Source organism: Aquila chrysaetos, chromosome 13 (assembly GCF_900496995.4).
Source record: "Aquila chrysaetos chrysaetos chromosome 13, bAquChr1.4, whole genome shotgun sequence".
NCBI classification, from domain to species: domain Eukaryota; kingdom Metazoa; phylum Chordata; class Aves; order Accipitriformes; family Accipitridae; genus Aquila; species Aquila chrysaetos.
The window spans coordinates 4,445,827-4,463,903 of record NC_044016.1 but is presented as its reverse complement, the minus strand read 5'-3'; the positions used below and the strand labels follow the sequence as shown (position 1 = coordinate 4,463,903).

The 18,077-nt window shown below is 40.5% G+C and overlaps 1 protein-coding gene and 1 long non-coding RNA gene across 5 annotated transcripts in view; one reads left to right on the top strand and one right to left on the bottom strand.

The window, feature by feature from the left end:
- Positions 1-10,125, bottom strand: part of CLIP4 (CAP-Gly domain containing linker protein family member 4) — a 32,794-nt gene extending 22,669 nt beyond the window's left edge. The window contains exons 1-8 of one of the 4 annotated variants that reach the window (XM_030035066.2): positions 10,022-10,125; positions 9,364-9,493; positions 8,535-8,596; positions 6,657-6,718; positions 5,926-6,072; positions 2,869-3,008; positions 1,859-1,952; positions 793-954 (exon numbers count right to left, since the gene is read on the bottom strand). In XM_030035066.2, coding sequence (XP_029890926.1) covers positions 793-954; positions 1,859-1,952; positions 2,869-3,008; positions 5,926-6,058 — 529 coding nt within the window. In that variant the 5' untranslated portion in view covers positions 6,059-6,072; positions 6,657-6,718; positions 8,535-8,596; positions 9,364-9,493; positions 10,022-10,125. Of the gene's footprint in view, positions 1-792; positions 955-1,858; positions 1,953-2,868; positions 3,009-5,925; positions 6,075-6,656; positions 6,719-8,534; positions 8,597-9,363; positions 9,494-10,021 lie in introns of all 4 variants that reach the window. The other 3 variants (XM_030035067.2, XM_030035069.1, XM_030035068.2) reach the window with 3 other exon arrangements.
- Positions 10,126-10,219: 94 nt separating this feature from the next.
- Positions 10,220-12,719, top strand: LOC115350524. The gene is made up of 2 exons (XR_003926481.1): positions 10,220-10,919; positions 11,246-12,719. It is a non-coding gene; the product is annotated as an uncharacterized LOC115350524 (long non-coding RNA).
- The last annotated feature ends 5,358 nt before the right edge of the window (positions 12,720-18,077 follow it).

The window sequence follows — 18,077 nt, the reverse complement described above, 5'->3', positions numbered from 1 at the left end:
GCATTAATGATTTTGCAAAATGGCACAATCAGAAGATTATTCAATAGAATAAATTAACATTTGTACAATTTCAGTATTAAAATTGCTTACAGGTTTTGATATCCTGACCAAATTAGGAACAAATGGTTCTGGTTCAGAACCATTTCTGTATTTCCATTTGCATTAGTATAAATAGGACTCTCCAATTACCAATCCTTCATATTATCATTCCAAAAGGTATTATCTATTCATGCCAAACACTAAAGTCAAACTGTTCCTTACACATGACCTTCTAGATAGCTGAGAAGTGGGAAAAATGAGCATGTCAAAGTTGCTTCAGTCACTAGTTTGCCACATGCCGTTGCCAAATCCCCACTTCTCCTTTACCCTTCTCCCAGCATTTCAGACATACTTCTCAGTGTTTAAGGAATCTTAAAAACCCTAAGAATTTACCAGAATAGTTACATCTTTTGTTTTCTGCGTAGATTCTCTTAGTCCTCAACAACTTGGAATTAACCTCTTTACTTTCCATTCTATTAGATACTTCTCTACCTAATCTTGTACAAAGCTCAAGTTTAAAAGCCAGCAATGGAATCAGTGCTTAAACCACAAAAAAAAAAAAAAAAAAAAAAAAAAAAAAAGTTAAGAGAAAAAAATGAACCAATGAGGCTGACTAAAAGAATAAGAAATTAGAAATTATTTATGTATAATAGATAAATAAACCCCACACTTAAAGACCACTACACACCAGCTTAGGGTCAACAGAGTAACAAAATATGGAAAACTGCATGAAACAAAAGTAACAATGCCTACCTTTTGGCTTTGCATTTTTCAAAATAACACTAATAAGTTCTGGAACATCAAAGTAGGCAGCATAATGCAAGGCATTCATATTTGTCCAGCGGCTGCGTAAACTGCTATCAGCACCCAAATCAATAAGCTGCGTCGCAAATTTTACAGCAGTTTCAACATCACCTGCAAGGCAAATTTTGTAAAATAAGCATTAGAGATTTACGTGACCTCAAAAAGCATGCACATGCTTATGTGTTACACATAATGTACGTTAAACCCTTAAAGCTCACAGCAGAACAATTACTATGCCTTTCTTTTTAGGATTAGGATGCAGAAATCTTTGCCTTTTATCATAAAGGACTCAAATCTCTACTACAGTATATAATAACACTACCTGTTTATCTCTAATGTAAATAATGTGTCACCCATCAAACCCAGGGATTTTAGTATCTGATAGAAGAAAAAAAAAATTACACACCACAATGCTGAAGTTTATGTTAAAAGATCTGCCAACACCAGAAAAGCTACCCTATGCCAGACCTCACTCAGAAACTTAGTTCAAACTCAGAGGAGAGCTGGGTTAGGGTCAACAAAAAAGTAGCATAACATAGAAAAGCTAATATGGGTGTTCAAGCAGAGTTAAATATGCTCTTATTTCCAGTACTTATGATCATAATAATGCAAACAAAGATTATTGTTTTCTTCTGACATGATCAAGGTGAAAGAAAAAAAAAAAAAAAGAACAGCCAGTCACCTAATGCTCTAGTTTCACCAATGTTAGAAAACCGTTGATAGCTTAGTTCGCAGTTTGTATGTCAGTCTGAAACAGCCTTTGCTACGTTAAAAATGTGTGGTTAAGCTGGTACTATTATTTGCAATACCTATACCACTAACTCAACTTACTCCCGATTGCCACAGCTATAACTGCGCTACAGTTCTGTATCTTCCTTTCTGATGACCACTAGAAGAGCCAAAACCAAGCATTAAAAGAAAAAAAATCTACTGCAAGAAAAAATTCTGTAATAGTCAGTGGGATTAGCCTTTGTGAATTAGGTTTTTATATCTATAATGATGTTTCTTTACTCACCAATACCATGAGCCCCTGATTTGCAAGTGTAATGCAAGAGAGTCATATCAGTCAGTCCATCTCTGTCATTCACATTGCAACCCCTTTTAATGATCTGAGGGAGAAGTGGAAAAGCAGCAGGTTTTAGCTCTGGCATATCTGTGACATCAGTATTATCTAGTAAGTTATTTCAGATATATTGACTCCTGGATTCATTTCAATGGCTAATAACAAAGAAGCCTGCCAGAATAGACTGTAACTGCAGAACTGAACAACATGCACAAATGTAATAAATAGTATTATATGAATACCATTAACCTTCATTGTTTACAGATTTTAAAGCTTCTTTATATTATTACTTCTAACAAACATTTCACATGTTGAAAAGTTAACTGCTTAACTGAACAATAGGAAAATGACATCATTTATGAAGTCTCTCCCCTTGCTCTTTGATCTCTCAACAATTCCCCTCCTCCCCCGCAAAAAAAGCCCTCAGTTATACCATGGTAGGAAGAATGTTTACTATAGTTCTCCACCTGTTTAGAAAAGCCTGTAATTCGGAAGAAGAAAAATAAGAAAGTAGGATGAAATTAATAGAAACAAGGTGTCTTCTGAAAGCAGCCTATTGCAGGTTGCAAAGAGATTTCAGTTCCTAACTCATTTTGTGCCTTGGAAACATTGCCCTTAAGGTCAGGCTTCACTGTAACTTCATATATTGGAGTTTGTGATCACTGCTAAATAGGAAACTGAAACACCAAGGTGAAGGGTCTCTAAACAACTGCTTTGAAAAGAAACAACGTTTCTACCATCTATCCAAATGTACTGACTTTTTATCCCTCATCTTTCTCTTTCCAAATGAAAGCTGACAACACCTGGAATACAAGGCACTGATCAGTAACTACTTGTTGAAAGGCAGAAACTGTATCTGCTTTTATGAGTAGTTCTGCTTCTGAATGAACTGGTTTTATTTGTTGTCAAAGGAGTATTTCTTTAACACTGAAAGCATTCAAGGATCTTCATTTATACCTCACCTCATTCCCAATAATATCAATATTCTGCTGGACCTGTGGAACCCATTGCCTTAAGATAGCAAACAATTCAGAAACTGATGTTTTGGGGTTGAAAAGTATTTCTTGGCATGCTGCGTCATTGGGATCAAAGAAGGAAAACTCTGTTAAAAAAAAGGAATCATTAGGTACAATTTTAAGTTTTAACATGCATCTAGTTTTTCAAACTCAGAGACAAAGAATAGCAGAGAGAGTCACTTCACCACTAATTACACTGGAAAATCAGAATGTTGAATTAATTTAGAAAATTTTCTTTAAGATCTGGTCTAGTTTTCCTTTAACACTAAGGTCTTGCTTATACTTCTGAAAAAGCTTTGAATCGGCAACCAATACAATGATACTCCAAGACTGATTTTAAGTTTAGGCAAGGACTAACAGAGATGTGCAGTGATTATGCTAATAAGGGTTTACTCTTGCTTCAAGCTAGCCAAAGACTGCTGATTCTAAGCTGTTCCCAAGCACAGACAAGCCTCTTGATCTCTCAGTGATTAAATGCGTACATGATTTCTCCATATGCTACAAAACGCGTCTTTTCCTTCTTGTTCCATCACAATTTACATAAAACATACCAAAATATAAACACATGACAAATCAGGAAGGCATTCTATGGCCTCCGTTATTTTCAGATATTTCATGAATGTATCAGTCCCAGCTGGTGGCAGCTGCAGGTAACACCTTTAAAAATTAAGCCACCAAACCAAGATCAAAAAAAAAGATTATTTTCAAGATTTTAAGCCTCATGTTGCTTCAGACAACCCAAAGTATAGGTGTAAAAACCACCTTATTATTAAAGCATGATATTTCACGTTACTTATAGGCACTTGTGTGTGCATGTATACACATACTGTACTTCAAAATTTGTGGAATTTCTTCCAACTGGAAAATTATATGAAAGAATCTGGATAGCAGTGGCTATTAGGAGAGGGAATGGAAGCAGAACCTACTGTCATCAGCAAGTGACTGAATCATGGAAAACACTGAACTTTTACCCCCGCTGCAGCTATCAGGGAGTTGCCTTTTAAAAAGGTTTCAAATAAATGTACAATGTCAGCTTGCATCAATCGCAGATACAAGGCTCTCAGGACAGACATACAGGTTAAGTAAAATAGAGCATCAGCCATCTGGGTGTATGACATGGTATAAACTACCTCTGGATGAATCATCATAACCTTTCCTCAGAAAGAGCATACCGCACTTCTAGATTGGATTAACAGATAAAAGCACATATGGAGCTCACTTCCTGGCTATCTAGAGTTCCTCTCACCGCATTGCCATGATTCAATAAGAATGAAAAAGGAGGACAACTTCACTGATATTTAGCATGAATTTGTATTTGCACCTAGCATATAAAAAAAAGCAAACCCCTTATCTCCCAGCACTACACAAAGTGTGCTTCTCACCTACATCCTATGCATTGACACAGATCTGATTTATCTACTAATATTTAACTTCCATATAAACCACAGCTGATCTATTGCTGAAAGCTATGAAGTAAACAGACAACTAGCCAACAAAATTAATGATCTTACACAACATGCATGATTCTTACTCTACCAGGAAGATTTCTAGCTACAAACCTGAACCAAATTATATATCAGAAATCAACTCTAACAGAATGTTACAATCAGCATGCTAGGGTAAAAACCTGAGAATATATGAAGTATTAATAACAACCATCATAAGTGCTTAACGGGATCAGCTGTAGTGTTTGCAAACCAAAGATATGTTACAGAAAATCCGTTAAAACAAAAAGTTCCACGAAAGGATGACAATGGCACCTAGATACATTAAAACATTACTTTCTCCACCTCTATCTTTCCCATGCATTGATTACTGTACTCAACTGTATTAAGAAAAAATAAATGCACTTAATGTAATAAGCAAAAATCTTTGTCTGTTGTGGTTTAACCTTCTTTACCCAGATTCAGTAATATTACTGTTACACAGATGACAGCAACCTCCTATAAAAGGAATTTTTTTTATTCAATGAGTAGGCATAGACCGAGTAGGACAGACAGTAGCAATATTGTAGTGTTATTAGAAGATATCACAACACAACAATGTTTAAAGAAAATGGAAAATTTTTCTAAGGGATAAGAAGGAAGAACAGAATAAACCATGGCAGTACTTAAGAGTAGAATAGGACAGAGAAGTTATGAGAACAGGGCTAAACCATGTAAAGACAGATGTTCATGTATTGAAATATATCTTATGGACCTGTTAAAATTCCAACCTGTGCTAACTCATCAAATAGGTCTCCAGAATGCTGAGTCTGTCAAAGACAGAACGTTACATGTATTTATTTTTCCTGAATACAGTTGATTGCTCTAATCAATGCATGGGAAAAACAGGTGGATGCAGTAATTTTTAAGGTATATAGATGTTATTAACATCTTCTGCAATATTCAAAGGCTTTATAATTGTAGCTATCTATGCAGATCCTTACCTACAGTGGCACGTTAATATATTACATATCCTGTTTAAAATATTATAATTTATACAAGCAAAGACAATTCAACATTATTTCAAAAGCTGATCACCAATACTTGCTATAGTTTTCTAACACTCATTTCACAGTCCTTACCACCACAAACACCTACACTTCCAACAGAAGTATCCCCCTATATTGTTTACATACTGAAAGCATGAGAAAAAGTGTAACTCTAGAGATTTTAAATGCGATGTATATGCTTAACTAAATTTAATTACTGCAATTTTACATCTTAACACAATATCCAGTTCTACACTGAGATGTAAAAAACCTACAAACATCTGACCACACACCCAGAAGACAGTAAGAAGAAGATATTATAATTTAAAATGCATGCAATAAGAAAAACAGAAAAAGCACGCGTCTTCATCTTTCATTTCCTTTAAAAAAATAATAGAGAATTCATTTACAAGCAGTAAACTACTTCTGAAAAGAAGGAATAAATTAAGAGTTGACAGCTTTTCTTAAAATTTATTATTCAAATTTATTCTCCGTTGATCACAAATTCATTTTCTGTTAAAAATACATACCACAGTCTGAAGGCATTGGTGCTGCAGCAACAGAAAAAGTAACAGATGTTTCAGAGTTTGAGAATAAGAACCGTTCTCTTTCAATGAGAGAATCTCCTTCTACGGAAGGTTCTGGGAGATCCTCTATGGTCATCTTCTAGAAAGCCACTTTGGGAGGAAAAAAAGAATAAATAACCTCATTAGAAATACTTTGGATTAGTTCTATTGTAGTAAGATATAACATGCAATGAGACTAAAATCTTTCCTTTTTGCAAAGATAAACTACCACTACCATTGCATTCTTACAAACTAATAAAGTTAATTAGTAAAAGCTAGTAGAGTATGGTGTCAAGGATAGCCAACTTCCAGTTTTGACTTCGTCACTAAACTTGCACATTATTAATGGAAAACATGTTTCTCCCCAGTTTTCCACTTCAGCAGTAATGAAAATAATAATGCTATAACTAGCAACCACATGGTGATGATGAATGGATTAGTATTTTACAGTTTTATGAAAACGTGAAGCATCAAGTACCTGTCCTAATACTCTGCATTCATATTCCCTTCCTTCACTGTGAGCAAGAACGTGCTACCAGCTACCGCCTTCTCCTCTTTTAAAATTCTCAGCACTTTAATCTTCCCACACAAAGCTGTAGACAATTAATCACTGAGTGATTCACTCCTGGACTCATGATTCCATATCAGCTCCTTTCCCAGCTTCTCCCCTCTATGTTTTAAAATAGCATACTTACCACAGTGTTGTAACCTCCACTCTGGTGGTGTTTCCAGTCAACTTTTCAGGCCTTAAAGCAACCTAGGAGAGAGAAGAAAGATTAAATGGCCATACAGAGTTATAGTGACATTTTCTAACAACCAGGCCAAGTTACGTTCTAGTTACAGTTCACATGCTAAGATCAGAGGAGAGCTGACTACCGCTTGTAAGACTTCTCCTCAGGAAAATTCAGTAACAAATAATGAAAAACAACATTCTTAATAGAAACAGGCATTATCACACTATTGGAGACTACATCTCACAGCTGAAAACCTGAAATTCTACATCTTGAATTTTCATGGTTAAATACTCAGGGTAAAAGCAACACTTCTACTAAACAAGCTGAATTTTTATTCTGGAGTTTGCTGTACCATGCTCTTTACTCAGGAATTTTTTTAGCCAGTTTGCTTGACAGAAAGAATTCATGGAGTTTCAAAGCATGTTTGGTTTTATTACATTTAATCTATACACATGAGTAAACAGGAAAAATAAAAAAAGTAGTCTGGTTTTTGTATCTTGCACACAAGTAGCTATGTGAATAGATTTATTCTAATATTTCCCCAAATAAACTTGTCACACTATCTGGGAACCTCACATAATCTGCATTCTAATATAAAAGGCGTTTTAGCAGTGGATTACAGATGCTGATCTTGAAGTAAATAAAAGAAACCTCCTCTTCTTGCACTCCATGCACAGTTCACCCTGTCCTCAACTCGGAAAAGAGGTCCACATGAAAAATGCTCATTTTTCTCCAACTAGTTTATTTCTTCAGTCTTATGCAGTTGTACAAATGCATGTGCTGGCACAAAAGGAAGATCAAGGAGGAGGCCACTGGGAAGGGCAAGTCTATTTCTTCCCACAGCATTATTAAATTGCATTGGCTTAAGCATTCTTAGATTCAACAAGGCCAAAAATACCACTAATTTTTTAATTATTATTTTCATCCAGTAAGGAAAAGTTAGAGTTTACAGTTTGAATGGCTTTATAGTCATCATAAACATGACAGCAACGGCTTTCTTGTATGAGGGACTAGAGTCTCTTAAGCTGCAAGTCACTAATTAAATCTCTTTTGTAGGGCAACAGTGAAATATTTGTTCAGAGGCTACAGTAAAACAAAACAAAACAAAGCTTTGTAAAACACATGAATCCACAACAGCGTTTCACAGGTAGCACATCAGACACTCTTGTGAAACGCACAAAGGAACAAGTAACATGCATGAGTATAGAAGAGATGATAGCTAAACCTGTTCAGTCAGAAAAAGACAGGAAAGGAATTATAAGCTTTTTGCACAGCGCTGCCAGTACAAGACTGAGGAAACAAAAGAAACACAATGAGAAGTAGCCAGACCTGACTGAGCAAATGGTAACAGGAAGAGGTGAGATTTGTAAAGTACAATGACAAAAGTTACTAGAATTAGAAATCAACAGAGACATTTGAAAATTAATACAAAAGAAGACTGTTCATTGCACACAGAAAAGCAGACCGAACAGAACAGAATCTGTGCATTTGCAAGTATCCAGGGCATCTTTTACTCTGACGGGCCAGAGGGGAGAATACAATCTGTCACAGGAGTGAAAAAATTTCAGCACACAAACTACCAAAGCAAAGCAGGCAGAGAAACAACCCGTGTTGTTGGGCAGGTGACATGAAGACCCAGCTGCTACAACACATGCGCCGACCCAACTCCATAAAGAACGGCTTCACATGTTTACACTAGTGCCAACAGCCCCTGACCTAAGCGTGCACATCCTTACACCCTGGGATTTTAATTTGGATCTAGAAACGTATTACCATGTCATAGCACAGTACTGAACCATGCAATGTCAAGGCAAGAATACGTTCTGCACCCATGACTACCTCCAGAGACTGCTAGTTCAGGCATAAGAACATCACAACCAGTTAACGTCACACACGCGTACCTGGAAAGGCAAAAGGAAAGCAAAAGATTGAAAACTATTTCAAAGAAAGGGAAAGGACAAACAGGCATTGTCCTTGTAATGACTTCTGCTCTAAGCAAAAACACAACTGCCTGAGGTATCAATATTATCCAAGACATACAGACGCAGGTGGGAAGTCCCGGTGAAATGAACAGGTGGTCTTCCAGAAGAGCAATGATTTCCCTACATTAGTAAGATCAGTTTAAACAGACAGAAGGAAATGGTTAGAGAAATTCAATGAAAGAAAGGACAGAATTTTCCTGTTCACAGCATTGTCAAACTACCACTAAGCATAGTTTAGCATGGCAGAGAGTATCATACTTATTATTTTTTTAACTGAATTAAATCTGAAAGTGAAAAATAGAAATATCATTGGGAAAAAAAAAAAAAACCAAACCCTGAAGGAGTCATCAGATGCACATGCACTTATGTTGACAAGATTGAAGAGCAACTACAGGTTTCCTGACATCCACACGTTACAGAGAAGCGCACGGTATCTCTGCATATTTGAAAAAAAGTTGTATAATACAGGATCCAACTTTTTCACATACTCCAGATTCTGTAATTTGCAATTTGTGTTAAAGCACATCAAGTGATGAAATACAATTGTGCTAGGGCTTTGATAGCAGAACTTGTCACGGATGTGATGCTATTTTTGACAATAACCATGCATAATGGACTACTTATCGTGAACTTGTATGCGCTCAAGAAGAAAAATTGAGTTCAGAGAACACGACTCTTGCACATACGCTATCTGCTTGCTCCACAAAATTTACAGCACGAGCGGCGGACATGTTACGTGTATACAGGTACACTCAAGACTGGTTTTTCAACCGGCGTGCGGGGCCCTCTTGCAACGCGGCACTTTGTTTTGCGAAGCTGGAAATTTAAGAGAGTTCAGGTTTCAGAGCTGTCCGGGTTGGCTCTGCTCGTTCAAACCTTCCCGCCTCACCTCCCCCACAGCAGAAAGCCCAGGTACCGCTCACGGTACGGTTACGTGAGTGAAACCCCCCCCCCGGGCACCGGAGTCGGGGCGGGGGGGGGGGGGGGTGTAGTTCCCAGCCTCGGCGGGCCGGGGCACGCAGTAACACCTCACCGAGCCGCGGCCTCCCCGCGGGACCACCGCCGCCCCCGCCTCCTCCTCCCCGTTCCTCACACGGTGCTCCCGCCTTCCCTGACCCACGCGACCGCAGCCCGTCGGGCGACCCCAAGGCACGGTGAAGGGGGGGAGGGAGAATCGCCGCGCAGTGCTGCGCCCCGGGGGCCAGGGCCGGCCGCCCGCTGCCACCCCGCCCCCACCCCGCGCGGAGGGAGGGAGGACGGGAGAGTACCGGGAGGCCGCCGGTCCCCGTCCCGCTCCCCTGCGGGACGCGGCTGCCGCCTCACCCCCCCCTCGCCAAGCCCTACCTGCTCTCCGCAGGGAGGGGCGCGGCCGGGCGCTCCCGGGGCCTCCCGGAGCTGAGGGAGCAGAGCGAGGCCCCGGCCCCGCGCCCGCCCCGCCCCTTCGCGGCCACCGCCCCGCCCCCTCCCCACCCACCGGCCTATCGGCGGCCAGCACCGCCCCCCCCCGCCCCGCCCCGCTCACTCCGGCGGGCCCGGGCCTGTCGCCGTCCTGTCGGCGGGGCGGCGGGTTGGGACTCGGCGGAGGCGGGCGGCCCCTCCGCCCGAAACGTAGGGCGGGATGAGTCAGGTAATTCCGGAGCAGTTATAAAACGGGCAGCGCTGAGGTATAAAAGGAGGTGCGAGAGAGACGTGATTGGCTGGGGGCGCGGCCCCTCCAGGTGCTGCTGTTCAGACTCCGGCTTTCCGAAAAGAAAATACGCAGACAGCTCGCCTCTGCCATCCCGGGAGACGTTTCTAACCATGACCCCTCCTTGATGGGTTCGTCCCGGGTGGGGACGGGCCTGGAAACCGGCCAGGGCGACGCAGAGGACGGATCTGCCCAGCTTAATCCGCTGCACCTGCCCACGGCCACACGGCACCCGCGGCCCAGCAGTGAGGGCCCCGGCCAGCCCTCAGAAATAAAGCGAAATTAAAGACCAGCAAAGCGCAGATCGGGCAGCTTTGGCCTGTGGGGGAGCAGGGAAATAATCCCGGTGCTCCACACTGCTCACGCACCCGAAGAAAAACAGGGCTAGGAGGCATGGCCGGGGGTAGAGAGGATGGGGAGCAAAGAGAGACGCGGCGCAGTGCTGCTTAACTGCGGATTTCGGGTGCCAAGTATTCACAAATGCCTAACGCCATAAAACGTTTGTGCACCGACAGCTGCGTGAAGGGATTTGCTTAAGGTCACACATCATCACTGGTAGGTTTAAGCACAGAACTCAGAAATCTGGACTTCCCAGTTATTTTAGTAACCAATTGGAGGAACGAAAGTAATAACTTTCAAGGCGGCTTTTCCGGGGGTGCTTATCCAGTGCTGTAAACCTAATCAGGATCTAAATCCAAAGGTTGGTAATCTCTAAGAAACCCGTGCAGTGGTAAACCCATTTTCATACAGCCTGAGCCCAGGCTACTTGAGGGGAATTTGACCTGGCTAAAAACTCAGACAAGTCCTGCTGTATTTTTATGCACAATGTGGGTCGCTATCAAGATGTTTATAATCTTTTTATTGTTGTTTTTTTTTTCCAGTGATAATATTAACTGGAGGGGGAGGCAGAACAAATAATGGGAATGACAAGTAGAAATTTCCTCAAGTGAAGTACTGGAAAAGGGAAGAGCTGCAAGTGCTCTCACATCCCAGCGACTTGAAAACTGAAAGAAGTGGAACATGGAGTTGCAGTTGTGATAGTAAATATGATACCAGATGGCTAGAGAAAAGCTAAGATAATTCTTCCATTTCTTAGAAACATTCCATACTTCGGAAGAGGCAAAGAAAAATTGTAATCTAGAAAAATGCAGGCCCGCTATTTTCACCTCAAGGGTACTTTAGAAAAACAGTTTGAAGTATAAGCAAACACGTGGATGTAAGCGAGATCAAAAGTCACCTTAGTATTGGCAGTTGATGTCTGCCTTTTTTAAGATGCTTGATGTTCTGGGCAAAGCAAATGTTTTATGGCTGATACTGAATAATGGACTTCAGTGCGGTGCCTGAAATGGAAATTATTAGCAATTCTGAAGACGACTAGAATTTAGGAGAACTTCAATGGAGATAAAGCGCAAGCATAGGGGGAAATGGTTGAGGTGAATGGAAATTACTGGGCTGAGGAAGGTTACCGATGACATCCTGGGGTATCATTCTTGGAACTAATCTTTGTTTCATAGTTTCCTTCAATGATTTTGGCAGAAAAAACAGCAAACTGATGAGATTAAAAAGAAAAAAGGGGGGGGGGAGAGAATTGCTGTTAAAAAGGAATGAACTAATAAGATTGATGTATGGGATCATCATATGGAAGCGACTGAGGAAGAGAAAGATGCAATTGTAGGTGACAGCTACACAATGAGCATCATTACCAATACGATGCAATGGCATAAAAAGCAAGTACTTATTTTAGGATGTGTAACTGGAGAGTTTTGGCAGGAAAGTGTTCATGCCTGCAGGTTCTGCCATCTCCTTGGGAAATTGCATGCGGTCCTGACCACCATTCTTTAGTGAGAGGCAGCTAATCTAGCATGTCCACAGATTATTTGCTAGCAGAGTCAAGGAAAAGAACAGTCTATTTTAGGAGGTTACTAGTGCATAGCTTGTTTAATGCAGCAGAATGAAAGCTGAGACAGAGGGTATGGTTGCCATCTGCCGTAAACCATGGAAAACGGTATGTGAATTCAAAGGTAATGTTGCATATGAGGATAAAACTGCATGTATACTTTCATGCTAGAAAATGAAAGCAAGCACCTAGCAAAGCATCTCAGGTTCTAGAACATCCTTCTGGTTGGAGCAAACATTTTAGCTCAGAGTGAATCCTGTGACTTAGTGGTGCAACTGCAAAGGAGACTGGACACCATTGCCTGACAAAACCCCTGCCTCTCCTGACTTCCACTCCTGGGCCCTGCAATGGAAATTTTTAAAAAAATCTTTAGCCTCATTCTGTACCTTTTCACAATATCTTTTTCAGCCACTCCTACGTGCCAGGATATGAGTCCAAATAAAAGTCTGTTCAGCCTATCCTGTCTGAGTCATTCGGTGCTGCCATGGGCAGCAAAGTTACTGAGCACCTGGAGAACTCAAAACAATGGGCTGCAGCAGCTCTGACCACCTCGGGAGGAAGATGGGGAAACAATGCTTGTGAGCAACAAACCTGTTTTAACTAAAATAGTACTTCACTTCTTGTTTCTCCTTTGGTCAGAAATAGGGCATTACTAACCAGTTCCTTCATCTTCACAAATCTAGTGTCAGAGGAAAGGGATCATTTCAATGGCTTTGGAAGACATCGCAGCTTCGAGTAGAGCCCTTCTAGAGCGAGGATTAGGGCAGCAGAGAGGTTCTGAAAGTGAGTGCGCTTACATACCATTTTCAGTGCGGCTTCAGGACAGCAGGCATGTTCAAAAGACAGTGGATACTCCAGGAGCTGCCCTCAGATCTGTGTATCCACCTGCAGTCAGGACATTTCCCTCCTACAAAAAAAGGCTACCAGTCATTGTCAGTCTTTCCAGCCCTGCCCATTATTTCCCAAGGGACATGCCACCCTTCCTCCCTCCAAGCATCAGCCAGCGCCCCACCGTGTAAATTGCGCTTTCCAGTTTCTTCTAGGTGTGCCAACTCCCGGGTCCTCAGATCACATCCACCGCTTCTGGACCCACAGCCTCGAGTGTAGCACGTCATCAAGAGCCACTCGGCTCCTCTCCAGTTAGTGCCCAGGCAGCGAAAGGCGATCACCTTCGCTCCCAAGTAAACGCCTGCTCTACACACGTGTCAGGACTTGCACCAGGACGGCTGCGGCAGCACACCATACTGCCGGGCAGCAGCTGCCACACGCTGGGCTGCCTGTGGGTTTGATGTGGTTTCACGCAGCTATCAGTGCACACATTGTGGTTTGAGACACGCTGTGAGAGGAAGCCAGGAGCATTGCTGTATTTGTCTCAGTTTTCAGGGAAACCCTGAGATGCTTTAGGTGAGGGAACCCACTGAGAACTGGAAGAGGCACGAGGCTAAATAGCTGCACTCTTTTCTATAGCATCTTGGGATATTTTTCAGGAATACGAATCACCTGGACCTCACTTCTAGATTCCAAATCAACACCACCACCTTCCACTAGAAATGACAGAAGCCACTGCCTGCCTGTTAAATTGCCAGTCCCTCACCTGACAGAAACTTGCTTTCCTTGAAATTGCTCCACAACCACAAACCTGCTTCCACTTGTGAGAACTGCTGTAACCATTGCCTAGGCTAATGGGACTGTCCCCTCTTAATTTTCTAGATTTGTATAACTCTGGAAATCTATACTTAAAGCTTTATGCTGTGTCACACGATTCTTGGTCCTAACTCTTACCTTTTGCCAGTCCCTGTCTTAACCATTGAAACCAGCAGTGAATGTATTAGTTACAACAGATAGCAAGCTTTTAAATACCCATGGATTTCTTACCAAAGAGAAACTATAAGTGACCAGAATGCACATTCCAAAAATAATAGACAAATGTAAATCTCACAAAACTACCGCTGACCTCAAGTGGTCATGCAATTTTTCTTGACTCCTTTGGGTCATCTGAGTGTACCAACAGCCCTGTGCAGGCAAACAGCCCAAACTGACTCTCTTTAATTTTGTACTTATATTTCTTCTGCTGTTAATTCCTTTATAAAGTATTTTTGCTGGGGAAGGAAACTGGTTTCCTACCTGTTTTGAACAATTGTTTTTTTCTTCTCCTGCTGCTGTTTAAAAAAAGGGCTCTGATTTTACAAAACAGTTTTTTGAAAGCATTGAGTTCATATTTATTGCCTCATGCAATCCGTCTGAAGCAATTTACTTAGAAATAAAGGGAAGGCACGAGTTGAGCTTCAGACAGCCTGTTCTGAAAAGTTTATCCTTGACCCAGAATCAAGATGAATTTTGTCTTTCACTTGCACCATCACCACTAATAAAGGCTATGTATAGAGACTCAGTGGTTTCATTTAATTCTTTGCAACTAGATTTACTTCAAACCATGATATTCCTATTCCTTACCATTGTCAACAGGTTTCCACAGGGGAAACAGGATGAAGCTTTGTAAATCTTTCTGTCAGTGATTACAGAAAGGAGAGAATCTATTCCATCTCCCAGAACAGCATCAGCTCTGTGGGAGAAAGCTGACATAAAACCCAGCAATTTCTTATTTATTTAGCGATATCTAGGCCAACAATATGAAGAGCTCCCTGGTTATATTCAAATTGCTGATACAAAAGAAACCTGCTTTTTCTTCTTTCAGAGTAAAATAGCTCTTTAAAGTTGTTGTTATCACTCAAGGTCTCTGTAGTTCCTCAGCGAGCAGAAATTCAGTTTCCCCAGAAGTCATCCACAAATACAAACCTTAAATTTTTAAGACCCAGTATAAGCATTTATGCGCATTCGACTTTTAAAGCCCGCGATGTCTCGAAAGCAGTCCCTCATTATCATTTTTCCTTGTTTCCATAATTTTTAAGCTTATGGTACTAGTTTCACACTGAAATGTCATATAATTTTTAATCAACTGATTCTTCCTTCATGAGGTCCTAAAATCCATCCCGTGGTTACAGCATTGGTAACACCTCTGGGGTCTGAGTAGCACAGATCTCTGTCCAGGTTCAGGCCTTATTCTTGCCTTTTCTAGGGCACTTCCAGTGCCACTTTCAGACTAGTCTTTGGTTTTCATCATCTGTTGCACCAACTATGTCTGACAGGGTTTGAACATTTAAGTTCTTCCCTCGAGGAGTGCTACATGACCAGGCAGCTCCCTCAGAATTAGCATGCTGCCAATTTTAACAGTAGGAGGAAAGTATATGAAAGGAAGAGCAGAGACAATTTACACACAATCCATATGCAAAGGAAAGTCTCCTTTAATCCTTAATTATCTTATGTTTGGTGCTTTCCTAGGGTCTGTTCCTCAAACACAGTTTTGTCTTCATCTGGGGCACTTGTAAAATTGCTCGAGTCAGCAAGTACACAGGTAACAACACTTGGGCAGCTACTTGAACATAACCAACTGTTTCCTTTTCAACTGGTGTTCTGCAAACAGTAGCATTGTACACCAAAATACATTACTATAGTAACTGCACTAGGAATGACATCAACATATAGCAATCATAAATTACAGATTACAAATTCATCTAATCCCCTTACAATCAAAAATATTTCCTTGTCATTCTCCTCATCAGTATTCTCTTCTACCACTGTTTTTTATCTAAGTTACCCATTTTGTCTTCTCTTTTGTTGCATGACCATGAGACAAAGCATTTTCCTTAGCATTTTCCACGAGGTAAAGCATTTGGGTTTTTCTGAAGTGCCTCAGACATGCAAAGCAACGTATAACTACTTAGTAACAAGAATATTGATGAGGAAAATGGAGTTTCATAAGTGGTTGGAAACAGGCATGTCAAAGTTGCTGCTCTCTCCCAGAAGCTCAAAAATTTCACGCAACATTAAATAGTCATATTGCATATACATGCAAACTGCAATTAAAGTTAGGATAAAGCAGATGCCTTGTTAAAACACATTTTCTATGACCCTGGATCACTATTTAATAATAAATAAATAATAAACTGAATATTGATTTAATATTAATATTTGAAATAATAAATGACTACATAATAAATAATCATAAAACAGGATTTTGCTTTTCTTAACCATCCATGTATTTCCTATAAGATGTTAATGCACAGCCTGAAAATAACTAGGAAAAAAAAAAAGTGACGTGACTATAAAATCAAAGGAAAAAGTGAAGAAAAAGAACTTCCCAAATACAACAAACAACTCGCATGGAGTTAATTGTCAAAATTCCCAGTGTGAACAACGGAACTGTTGGAGCTGCTTTTTGAAGTAAAGTCACAAGACATTTTATAGCACAAATATTAAACAGCTACATAAAGACGTCCCTCAACTCCCACTGTAAACAGAAGAGGTGCACCAAGGCTAGTTGCTTGATCTACTGTGTTTTCCTTGACTTACTGTGGAGGGCTATAGCATCCTGCCCATTAGGATCACTAGGATGAAGCAGCTGCCTAAATCTGCTCCATTTCTCCACTTTGAACACATTAGATATGTGCCTAAAAGGGAATGCAAAAAGAGCTGGGACAGTTGTGTAGAATCCACATCGTGGTGAGACACAGAAGCAGCCAGAGCATGAACTACGTGACTTGCAAGAAGTGGAACCAAGAAGTAGTTACCTGACACCTTCCAGAAAAGCATTGAGGGAAATGACTCTGCCATCGTGTATATTAAGTACAATTTATGGGTTCCAGAAAAATTACTTTAAAGAAAGCATAGAGAGTTGTAAAAATTTTCCTGGGAATCACTGTCATGCCTTGTCCCCTGTAAAACAAGGTAATTTTTTCTGCCCCTGTTGAACAGAAAGAGAGATTTGAACAATAAGGCTACAAAGAATAATGACTTTCCATGCAAATATTCAGCTATTGCAGTCCAGCAAGGAATGAATCATGTAAGCAGTTCTTTAAAGTCTGAGAATGTTTTATAGGCTTGGCAGCACGCAAAGATTTTTGGGAATCAGACGAGATACCCATGACCATGCAGTTAGAAATCACATTGCTAAAGAGAACCCGTAAGCTTCTAGCCAGCGTTAGAGTTGGCCGCTGTTGTCTGTAACCTTTGCGACACTGAGAAATGGCCACCTTCAGTAGAAAAGCTGCGTCTGGAAATTAGAAGACGAATCCATTTAGGCCAGTCTGAGTAATGAAGAGGGAAATTGGGGGTGATTGCTATTATCACCCTCATCCACATACCGCCTTTCGTAAATAAATACTTGGAAAAGGTAAGTACCTTCTGCTTCACCCAATTCCTACTTTGGCTCCTCTAATTTCTCTTAGAGTGGTATTATTCTGTTCTGACCTCAGAAGTGATTCAAACAACAGGTTGTTTTGGTTTTGTTTTTTTTTTCAGAAATGGTCTATATTTTTAATTTGTTAGGTTTTTTCCTTAGAGTTTTAACCATAAAGTCTTGCAGTTAAGAGAACTAAGCCTTGGCCAATGAAAAAGAAATAAAGGGAAGCAAGTCACTTTTGTGACTTCAAATTTTATCCCAAGACACTCAGAGGAAGGAAAAGATGAATTTTCATTTAATTTTTTTTTTAATCTGAAATTCACAATTTAGATCCACTAGATGCAGACACAATGTTAACAACACATGCAAAACTTGTTCTACAAATACTCTTATTGTGCAGTTTGGGTTTTCAGGTTGGGAAGCTATCTAGAACAGAAAGAAATACTTTCCAAGGATGATCACCTGAGGGCAAGAAAAAAAAAAAATCAAAATCTTGTTCGGAAGTCTGAGAAGGAAAAAGTAAACAGCTTGTCACTTGCAAGTAGGAGAAAATTTTGAAGACCCTCCAGGCTGAAGTCTA